This window comes from Rhodnius prolixus, unplaced genomic scaffold (genome assembly GCF_049639745.1).
Source record: "Rhodnius prolixus isolate KJV_2025 unplaced genomic scaffold, Rpr scaffold_6, whole genome shotgun sequence".
NCBI classification, from domain to species: Eukaryota; Metazoa; Arthropoda; class Insecta; order Hemiptera; family Reduviidae; genus Rhodnius; species Rhodnius prolixus.
Genome location: NW_027411634.1, coordinates 16,692,296 through 16,704,486, shown reverse-complemented (window position 1 = coordinate 16,704,486; position 12,191 = coordinate 16,692,296). Strand labels below are relative to the sequence as shown.

At 31.1% G+C, this 12,191-nt stretch overlaps 1 protein-coding gene across 1 annotated transcript; it reads right to left on the bottom strand.

The window, feature by feature from the left end:
- Window positions 1-1,778: 1,778 nt before the first annotated feature.
- Polr3E (RNA polymerase III subunit E) lies at window positions 1,779-8,477 on the bottom strand. The gene is made up of 9 exons (XM_074141066.1): window positions 8,296-8,477; window positions 7,359-7,460; window positions 6,886-7,028; window positions 6,517-6,689; window positions 5,851-6,023; window positions 3,822-4,017; window positions 3,133-3,317; window positions 2,412-2,575; window positions 1,779-2,312 (listed from the first exon to the last, which is right to left on the bottom strand). The coding sequence occupies exons 1-9, from the start codon at window positions 8,329-8,331 to the stop codon at window positions 1,991-1,993; spliced, it is 1,494 nt and encodes a 497-aa protein (XP_073997167.1). The 5' UTR covers window positions 8,332-8,477; the 3' UTR covers window positions 1,779-1,990.
- Window positions 8,478-12,191: the final 3,714 nt, after the last annotated feature.

Here is a 12,191-nt window from a genome sequence, read left to right as displayed (position 1 = left end):
AAAATAAGTGAAAGGTATTGAAGCGCCATTGTAATACGCTTTGACCAGCCCATAACTGGTTTCCATTGGACGGGGCGTGTCTACCGTAGAGGTGGGCATGACCCGCCCACAGTCTGCAACCATACTATATTGTGATTGGCCAATACTTTTAATCTAGTGATTTTAATGAAATAAGTAATTTAAAATTGTTTTTTCAACATTTCTCCCATAGGCATTTGATAATCTTTCGAATTATGCAAGAAAAAAAAAATTCCCTTTAAAAATACGATAAACAATGTTTCTTTTGGAATAATAATTTATTTTTTACACAATTACCGTAAACAGAAACAAAAAACTTCAGAATTTTTATTGTCTAATCGTGAAATAGATAAAAGAGGAATAGGCATATTGTAAACTTGTAAGCCGCCATTACATAGGATGTAAACTTACTTTACACTCCATCCGCTGGAGAACTCTGGTGTCTATTTTTGTAAACATAATTTCTACATTCAAACTTAACCATGTTGACGACTCAGTAGACTTATATAGGTCCATCCTACACTCACATTTAATCATGCTGGTCATTCACTAGACTTATGTAGGACCATCATACACCCATATTTAACTTATTTTTACCACATTACACGTAACTTATTTATGTATTAGAAATTAGACTATTATTTTTTCAATCTATCTACTTACTACACATCTCCATATAAGTGAAGCAAGTAATTTGAGTCACTTCTTTTTCGCCGTTACTATTCCAGTCTGGTGAAACCTCTTTTTGTAGGACGCTTCTGGATTTAAACAATCTCACAGGCTACATTACTCAGTTAATTTATGAGTAATTGTTTTAGTCTTAAGCATACATTACAGTAATTCACACTTTATATTAAATTGAACCAACCTTGGATTGACTTGCCACTTATAGAGTAAGTAAATACTACTTTAATGTAACCTTCTTTTTCATCTTTTTGAACTGATATGGTTATTCAATGTGGATAGATGTGTTGTTTTATTCCTCATTTATCAGTTTTCTCCGTCAGCGGTAATACTTTGCAAGTTAAAAGTATTACTTGCTACTCCTCCAGTAAACTCTATTATGGCTATTTTACAGATTTCAATGACAAAAATCCTATTGATTATGGTGCTCCCACCAAACTATTGCTCCAGCGATATGTCAATAATGAGACGCCATCATTATTCCAAAGACCGGATTGCGATGATCCTCAACAATATATTATTAAGATGTGGACAAATGGAGCCAACCTCACAATTTTTAGTAAGGGTCTTTGGGAATAGAAAGGGAACTATAGTTAGAGAGAAGATATTTCAAAAGTTTTTCCTAAATCTTCGAGCACTATGATGGCACTCATTATTGGTTTAGTGAAGGCACCGAGTTTGAGAACAGCGATAATATTGATGATGCACCAGCTAGACAAAATGAAAATGCATTGGCCCGATCCTGGCACAACCATTGACAAAGTCGTGGTTATAAAAATTTAATCAGTTAAATTTTGATTAAATTAAAAAATTTAATCGTCTAAAGTGATTAAAACTAAAGCTGAAATTTAATTCAATCAATTAAACTTTTTAATTAAAAATTAAGATTAAAAATTTTAATTGATTAAATTCCAATTAAATTAAAAATGAATTTAATTCAATCAACTAATTTTGGCCGGTAATTTTTTTAATTTTTATCATGATTTAAATTAAATTTTGTTTTAATTCAATTGGAATTTAATTGATAAAATTTTTTCCCATCAAGGCCATGGATCAAGGGCGAAATGAGGCTTAAATATGTATAACATTAGCAATATATTTTAAATAATAAATAGCTTCAATAAAATAAGGTTCTCTTATATAACTAAAAATAAAATTAAGAAATATAAACATAATGTACAAGATGCCAAAAGGCAAGAGTAGGAGGAATTTCCCGGCATAAATAAGGTCTATATACAATGATAAGAAATTGAAACCAATATGAGAACGAATTAATAATAATTTTTGGTCACGAGCCCTCTGGCAATTCTTGCTTGATTTGAATATCGGCGGCTAATGCAACTGGTGTAATACAATCATTTCCAGTTCGACGTGTACGTCTTCCAGGTTTCTTTCCGCTTTTTCCACTTCCAATAGCATTTTCACATTCCGAATCAGAACTCATTGATTTTCGAGGTTTCCCTGATACATTTGCCGCTGTTGCTCCTAATGTCTCTGATTCCTTTCTTTTACGCTGCTTTGGTAAGGTTGCATTAAAATCTAAACTATCTAAAAGTCCTTTTGCGCGTGCTTCCCAAAGAAGATTCTGTTGTTCTACTACTTCAGGAAACCTGCGAATTTAGAATAATAATAATTAATAAATAAATACAAAATTAGCCGTAACAAACAGAAGAAAAATGTTTAATTATAACCTCTTTTTTATTAAATACCTTTCAAGAAAATTAGTGTCAGGTGACAGTCTGAAATGCCATCTCTTGTTTCTTCTGAGAACGCCCACCTGAGACATCATTTCTCGCAGTTCTTCCTGAGGAAGTCCGACAAGAGCTGATAATGATTTTCTTTCCACCACACGACCTTCGTGGAACTCATGTAACTATAAAGTGAATAATACTCTGTAATAATGATAAAAATTTTGAAGAATGTGGAAATATGAATTTATACATGTAAAAAACTTAATTGAAACGGAGAGGTAGAATTATATTTGTGATTCGCGTTGCATGAAATGATAATGATTATTACGTACGCTACGATAGTACATACGATAATGATAGTACGCTTGTTTTTTTATTTTGAGAGGTTTCAGATAAAACAAATCTCCGTTGAAGAACAGTGGAATTGATTTTTTTTTTTCAATGTCCGAACCTCCGATGGATGAAAATTCAAAACAGGTCAGAAATAAGGAAAACAAATAAAAATCGACATTATTACCAGATGGATTTGAATCTTCAAGTTATAAAGCATCAAATAATGAAACAACAATAAATTAAATTATAAAATTGCTCTAACTTATTGCAATAATGTACACATTGGAACTTAATGTCTTAGAAATTCTTTGAGCTTTTACAGTATTTTAAATACGTAATAAAGAACTTGATGATCATTATCATCATTATATTTACAATTAAAAGTTAAATAAAAGATATTACTTACAATATAGTCTCTGGCCCTGATCATGGCCTGAGGAGGAATACCATTATGTGTAGTGCTATAGAGCAGATCAGATCTGAGTACCCAGTTTCCAAGCACCATAACGGCACAAGTTTGTAAACATTGAACTACACGGTCTATATCTGTTCTTAAAGTACAACTTAGCTGCTGGGCGTTTACGACTTTTACTGCAAGAAAATTATACTTAGTCAATAGTAATTAATTATATCAAAACTGTATGAGTAACTATCGTGCAAAACTGCAAAAAAATAATTCAATAAAATCTCTTGAAGTCAATTGATTTTCCCCAAACATTAATTTTGCTCTTCCTTTTACATTTAAAGGTATCATTTCATAGAAAAATGGTACGTGAACCATTAAAAATGGAACATAACTTTGATTTTACTTACTAAAGTTTACTAACTAATCCCCCTCATTTTTTTGAGCACGGTATCTCTGAAATTTTGATAACTTTTTTACCCTAGTACCTTCAATTTATATTATTTAAGAGGTGTCTTTATTACTGATATTAATTCATATCATATTGATGTATGCAATGCTTTTTATTATTTTTCTAATTCTTTAGAATGTCAGTTCAAGCCAACTCCTTTTCTAATAAGAAACTTCTTGCAAGCCTTTTGTAGCAAAAATAAAAGAAATCATTTTTTCTTAAAAAATTATGAAACATTTACCATCAAATAAGACAAGTTTAACTTGTTCAGGTAAAGGAAGCTGCCTAAGATGATTAACAGAGGTTAATGAATCTGGTGGCAGAGAACCATCACCCTCCGATTCTCGTGGAAGTAAAGCATCAATATATCCAGTACTCGTAAGATCCATTTCAGTCTCACCTCCCACATTTCCAATTGTCATCTTGGCTCTTTCCATCTGCAAAAATTGACAACTATTTCATTTGTTTTTTTATTTTATTCTTTTAATAATCAATAGCTTGTTTTTTATTTATATAAAAATGTACCTAGCCTAAGACAAAAAATCAAAAAATTTTATTTTTAGGAATAGCAATATTTTAAAAACAGGATTTGAGATCATTTCTGAGATACTATTTTCTTTATTTTGCTGTTATTTCAAGTAGTTTTGCTGATTAGTATTTTATTTTGTGCACATAGTTTTAAAATATTTTTGCTATTTGTTTTCAAACTACGCGAAATAAAGTCGACAATCGAAAACAATTTAATGAAGCATATAATGAAAGGGTTAACTGATAATGGTTGAACATAAGTCACTTCATAATACTGATATAATACCTGTCAAAGCTTCTACTTTCAGGAAATTATTTTTGTTTAAAAAAAAACCTGAAAATTAAGATCTACTACATTAATTTACCAACATTAAGGAGGCGAAATTGTCAATAAAATGACAAAACACCGACAGATATTGGAATCATTTCACTACATTCAGAAAAAAAACGTCAGGTTAAAAAAGTATTGTGATCTCTCGCATATAACAGTGCTTCGGACACTTTTTACGTATAAATTTTACAAAACAGAAACTGGAGAAGTTGACCTTTGAAATTTTCCCACAGCAATGTATACATTTTTGCACATGAAACTTTTAATATGAAAAGAAATTTGACAGGATGACTCATATAGCCTAGAGCGTGATCTTTTCCTTTATATAATACGTAATTTTTTATTTAGACCTGAAATGGTGCTTACTATATAATGAGATTGGTCAGTTAATCTGTTGTAGCTTCCACTTACAGGAATTTTATTTTTTATAAGAAAAAATCTGAACTTTTGTGTCTACTACATTTATTTACCAATATTAAGGAGGTGAATTTATCAATAAAATGACAAAACACCGACAGATATTGGAATCGTATTAAACTGTATGACAAAACTATCTTTGTTTCAGAGTACATGTTTAAAAGTACATCTTTAAAAGCTTGAATTAAATAATATATAATATATAAACAAAGAAATAGGGCGTCACAGTAGCTGAGGGGTTAGAGGCGAGACCTGTAAAGCTAATATGTATTGTAGTACTGAGTTGGATTCCTGGCCTTAGCCCTTGGATTTTATTTAATGATTAATAAAAGAAATTTATAGTGAAGTATGTTTCCACGACACCTAATTGGTAGTTGGACGTAAAGCCCGCCGGAAAAAAAGGCAATTACTTTACAATTATAAACAAAGAAATATTAAAGAACAGCTTTTATCTATAATAGAACACCAAATTTCTATTTATATTCTCTACAAAACCAGCTACTATTTCTTGCTCATAATCAGTTATAAGTTCCAGCAGCCACTGATTTCTTTGACGGAAACTCGCGCATTGTAAATAAATTTTCATGAAAATTTTATGTATTATTTTTTTCTGAAAGCGGATGGCTGCAAAAAAAATAGAGTTGGCCACCTTTTAGTAGATTATCTTGTTGGTAATAAAGAATTTACCGTAATCACTAATTTTTCATTTCATTTAAATCACAGTATAGGAACTCAAATATATGATGGGTTTATTTTATTAATGTAGGTAGAGAAGTGTATTATTTATACATATAATCAAATACTGAATAAACAAAAAACAAAACTATAATAGTAAACATTTGCCAGAAAATGAAGTTAAACTTTCTGAAAATTGGTTACTACTAAATTACTTTACCAATATTTAGGAGGTGAAATATCAATAAAATGGCAGTTCACCGACAGATATTGGAAGAAATATGCACAAATTTGATATGATGCATTATTAAATAAATACCTTTGAAATAGTAGAATCCACACCATGATATTCCGTATGGTACCATGGTTCTTCTGCACTTTTTTGGCAATAATAATTATAACTTGCTTCACGAGCCTTTTTGGATTTTTCAGTTTCCATTCTAGAAAATTGTACTCTAACCATTTTTGGTTGCTCTTCTTCTTCATCTTCACCTAAGTGGTTCATTTTAATGATTTATTGGATATTAAGGATTTATAGAAAGTATTATAGTCATTTACAATATAATATGGAAGGGATAAGTCCACTGGCTTGCGCACATGACTCCCGAACAAAATTTTGGATTCGAGTCCAACAACCAGCCTTGGATTTTCTTTCCCTACCCACATTTTGTACATAGAAGTTTCGTAGTTCGTGTATTCCTAAGGCAATGCCTATATACCCATAGCTATGATCTTCGTTAACTTCCAAGGAAGCTACCGTGGTCCTTGAAAGTAACACCTTTTTTGTACAATAAATTACATGGCTATTGGTACAGGCTATTCTTTTTAATATTTTCCTCCAATCAAGAGGGAATTGGAAATTTGAAAATATGAGAGAGAGTTGCAATATTTTGATGGTAGAGAAAGGAAAATTAGTAAGAGAAACTTCAATCTTAGCAAGAACTTACTTAATTCTAAGAAACCATTCAATAACATGAACTATTACCTTCGGATTCTTTTTCTTCTTCCTGACTAATGTGCGAGAAACTGGGTAGAAGGGTTACTACACCTCTTATTGGAGATAGTACAAGCTGATTACCTCGCATAATACCAACTGCATAACTATCATTGTCAATAATGGAACGCGTTGATTCTAATCTTACCCTATCCATCAAGTTTCTGCAAGAAAGTGCAATTAAATCTTAAATTTTATTTCAGGTTTTATGACCATTTAACTGTAAGATTATTTTTTTTTAATGAAACAATGGAAGATACAACCAAGAGAAATAAAGGTTATATATAGGACATCAAATTTTAGTTTTCAATTTTAAATATGCGAACAATTTTCGACTTACTGATCACAGTTAATACTTACGATGAAAATATTTTATTTTGGGTTGTCTTATCTTTATCAATGCTACTGGCGATTTGTTCTCCATGGCTTTTATCGTAGTTAGCACTGTCTGTATCAAGACCAATATCTAATATAACTTCTTGTAGTTCAGGCTTAATTTGACTCTGAAAATTTGATACACGTAAGAATATAATTTAGAATTTAATTCATTCATATTTTTTCCTACTTCTTCTGAAAGAAATTTTAAAAAAAAAAAGTGTAACAATCACAGAATGTTTACTTTTAACAATTATAAAATTGAGATTATCATTAAAATTGAATTGGAAGGATAAATATACTTATCAAAATCTTTAATAAATTTTGATACATCTTGGTTTGCAATCGTACATTTTCATAAATAAGAAACTTGCCAACTACAACGTGTTCTTAAAATATGGAATAAATATGTATGCTTCTTAATAAAGCCTTAAACATAACATAAATGAGTTACTTGCCTTTATAACATTGATACTTTGATAGGTTGACGAGACTGGATGAACTGGATACTGATAAATAAATAATTTGTCTGCAAGTTCTTGTGTCAAATATACTGGTATCTAGAAACAAAAAGGAAAATTTATAAAAAATTATTAATTATTTAAAGTCTTTTATAAAGATTAAACACACACAAAAATAAAATAAAATGGGCACCTAAAAATAAAAACCCAAAACAAACTTAACTTAAAACATGGGATTTTTTTTTAAAATCAAACATTAAATTGCTTCACACTTTCAACTTAATTTAAAAATACATCTGCAAATATTCAATACTTTCTAGAATAGAATTTTCTATAACTTCAACATTTAAAAAATAATAATTATTATTAAAAAAAAAAAAAAAAAAAACCGGCCTAAAGTCGGACTTGAACTCTGATCGCAAACCTTTAAAAGTTACTAGGCCAACGCCTTATCCACTAGACCAGATGGCAAAATCTATAATAAGCTTGATGATTTCTACAATAATTAAAACTAAGGAAGGGGAAAAGAAAAAAAAAATCCACTATTATTTTTTTTTGTTTTTAGAAAACAAAAAAACCCAATTTAATTACTTATAAGTTCTTTACAAAGGGTGTTTATAATCAATAATACGGTCAAAATTACGAAGCAGAATTATGGACTTCGGAATTTTTAAAATAAGCACATTGCAATAGCCTAAAATTGATTTATTTTCGAAAAAAAACACACTGCAAATTAATGAACAACTTTAAATAACATACGATATAACCAAACGAAAACAAACACGAGGATCAATAGACTACATTTTAACATAAAATAACTACGAGTTTATTTTATATAAATTTAAATTTAATTATTTAAGTAGAATATGCAAGGCTTTTTTTCATCTTTCATTCACCACTAATACAAGATGGGTTAAAGTAAAAAAGTACTTACTTCATCTACAACTGGATCGTCATCATCATCGGACATCTTAAATAAGATGACTTTCCTCAAGAATTAATCATAACTTTTTCAACATCCTAAATATTTATACACGTTTTCTAACCTATCCTTACAATAATGTAACCTACGGCTTTCTTGACTCGAGAAGTGAATGACGAAATACAAGAAACAACTTAGACAACCATTACCAACATTAATTCTTGCAATGCTACCAATAACACTTTATTCTGATTGGCCACAATTGTTACTAACCTGCTTAAGGCGGGTAAAACATGAATATTTGAATATTTTAACAATATTTTTTGGACTTGCACCTAACTACTGTAGTAACGTAAAAGCAAAAATGTTACTCTCATATTTTTATTTATTTATTTATTTTTTAATTTAATTTAAGGCTCGTCAAAATCCGAGGTCACTGTGCCCGGAGCAATTTCGACTTGATGCCTACACTACTGCAACATTTTGCTATGTGTAAATGGTTCAACCTTTGAGAGTACCATAAAATCCCTCCTGGTCAGTCAAGCCTACATCATTATGATCTCGTTACGCTTTTGTGCTAAGTGCCCGGCACCCTGACAATATACATATACTCTCACCCAGTAGTAACTTGGAAGCCAGTGGTGCTACCAAGATGTTTGAGAAAATTACTACTCTGGATAAATGCAGCATAAATTAAAAGGAACTAGCTTTATCTGAAATGCATCCGACAGTTTTCCTAGCAATCTCATTAAGAAAGTGATTAATGGTATTCAAAATGTAAGTATAGTTTTAATTTTAAAAAAGTACTTAATTAACGCTGAGCGCCCTTGGAAATAACTATTTTCGATTTGTATATAGAATTAGAGAGATCCAACTCGGATGAATTTTCAAATTTCTCTCTCTCTTTTTAAAAAAGTGTGAACTCAAACGACTTGAACTCACTTTCTTTGAAACTTACAATCCTTTTAAAAAGTATTTGACTTCAATATTATACATGTTCACTTTAAAGGTGCCACTTTCGGGAAATAGCTAAAAACTAAAAAATCAATTATGTGAAATACTCATCGAGTCGGCCAAATCTCTTCAAAGTTTAAATTTAAAGTTTTCATATTCAACCCTTATTAGAAGGATATAAGCATTTTGCAATAAAATAAATTAATAAATAAAATAATATTGATAATAATAAAAAGAATTAAATAAATAAACTTATATATGATAAACTTATATACACTTTTTATTTTAAAGAAAATTTGGAAATCTTTAACATCAACTGAGGAAAAAATTGTCAAAGTTGGGTGTTTTTCAACATTACGCTTTTTAGTGCAGTTTTAGAGAAAGTAAAGTATTTAATTGCCTATTTTTTCAGGCGGGCTTTACGCCCATCTACCAATTATTATTTTTTTTTTTTTAAGTTTATTTATTTATTTACAAAAATATGTACAAAATATTTACAGGAGTACCAATTTGTGTATTCTAACTCCTACACAGTTATCGCATATATACACAAGATAGTAATAGAGTACAAATTTAATTAGAGGGAAAAATAAATAAAAACCTCCAAAAGGGATCTACCAATTAGGTAACGTGGGCGGAGGCGACTAGCAAACATACTTTACTGTAAATTTCTTTTATTAACCATTAAATAAAATCCAAGGCCTAAGACCGGGGAATCGAACCCAGTACCACAATACATATTTAGCTTTACAGATCTCGCCTCTAACCGCTCTGCTACCGTGGCGCAGTTTTAGAAAATCAACCCTATTACCACTGTTCTACCGGACTCATTCTGTCTTCAAAAGGACAACGCCTCCTCAATCAACTTTCTTAATTCTTGACAGTCTTGCTCTTTTCGCGTTCCCAAGTTCCTACTCAAGTATTTTTCATCAAGTTTCATCAAGCCAACCTAATTTTGGTAATTTTTTTACAGACGGCGACTTCAAGTTATGCCTTCCAATGATTTCTAAGGCAGTCTTTTTTCCTGTATTATAAATATATGCCAGAGCCACCAAAGCCTTGTTTTTTTTTTAATGGTAGATTCAAGATCGGGTTTTTGGTAGGAATTCTGATTTTTCTGACACTGGGCCGCAAGTTTTTCGCACCCTTGTACATCATATGTATTTGGTCATTACTTAGTTTTGCTTACTTAAGCTACCATTGGTATTATGATATTGCTGATTTTATCCGTTGCTAGTATGCGTGTTTTTGTATTCCTGACCATTTCGGACTTACTGACACAGTCAGCAAGTGTAATGTGAGACGGAAACATAAGTAAGTTCAAAATCACTACAAAAAAAAAGTCATAAACCTCTACTATCTCTGATTGATATTCCTAAACCGGTCTAGCACATAAAAAACTTGCTAGATCAGGCGGTTGAAGTCAGCGATATTATTAAACACTTCGGACGTAACTACAATTACAATAACAATTTTTAACTACCTGTAGCTAAAATTTTGGCCGGTCTTATTATATTTATGGAGCTTAGTAATTCCACATTGACAGATTATATTTATTTCCTTCTTTGTGATCCAAGTTTTGATGTCAAGACTTATCTCATTACTTTCGATGTTTAATTGTGATTTGATGATTTAATTGTTTTTAACCTTACAAAGCCCAGATTCCGTGAGGTTACTCTTATACACTTTATACTGCTTCTTCTTCAATTAATTGCAGCCCTAGTTTCTAGGTTTTCATTGACTGCGCTATCAATTGCTTACTGAATCATCTGCTTACTACTTATCCTGCGTCGCAGCAGCTACGATAAACGTTTGTAGATAGTACCATGTAGTTTGGTGCTATTAACCCTTATGGCTCTCTTAAACACTAAATTAAAGGATGGGCGATAGGGGTTTCTCCGCCAAAGACCTGAGTTCTTCCCAATCTACAGTCTCTCATGCACTTTTCCTCATCTCTTGGAAATATCAAAGGTCATTTTCATAAGGCGTATCAGTTTATTAGATATTCTGAAATGTCGAAACTTTTGCCAAAGATATTGATACCTTTCATCGCTGTCGTAAGCCTGGCGGAAATCAATAAACAGATAAAGCAGGGTGACATTACGTTCTTAAGACTTTTAAAGCACAATTCTGAGCGAAAAAATATGTGATCATTAATGTAACGAACATTAAAGTACATTGATATTCATCTACGCATTTCTTTCTACGGAGTAAGTCTCTTAACTATAAATAAATTCCCCAGAATCTTGTAACAAGATTCTAACAGCGCTACACTCTAAAATTTTGGCATCTCAGTTAATCAATTTCTGTTTTCTTCCGTTTTTTAATGGCAAATTATTGCTGTTTCCCAGTCCTGAGGGATTCTTTCTTCATCCAAGCAGTACCGCTGCACCGTATTTCAGCCACTTCGAGAGCATTTCAATCATACTGGATACCTTATTTCCTATAATTTGTATTATTAGTTCTAATATATTTCTTTTGCGTTATTTACGCTTCAACAACCTTGATGGAGATGATAGTTGCAGCTGTGACCCCAGTAACAGTGGCGGTTTCGAGGCTGAGCATAGACTTGAAACAATTAGTCGAATCTTTCATTACATCTTGGTTTTGTATTAAAAGCGCTTTCGAATCATTTCTTTGGCTCACTTTTCTTTACTCACGAAAAACACAAATCCATACTACACGAACTTAATAAAAACATAATGTAATTTTTGCAACTATCTTGATCAAGTAGGTAATTATTAATATTTTTTTCTGCGGCCTAAAATAAGTTAGTTTGATACTAACCAGTAGGTTGTAATTGCTTTAATCAGAACTTTTATTTATTGTCATGGCTAAAAGTTCGTCACACTCTTATCGGAAACTCTTCCTAAGAGACAATTTCTTTATTCATCAATATTCGGTTATCTCAAGAAAGGAAGTTTTGTAGACAATCATTAAAGTTGAGTTGAGGT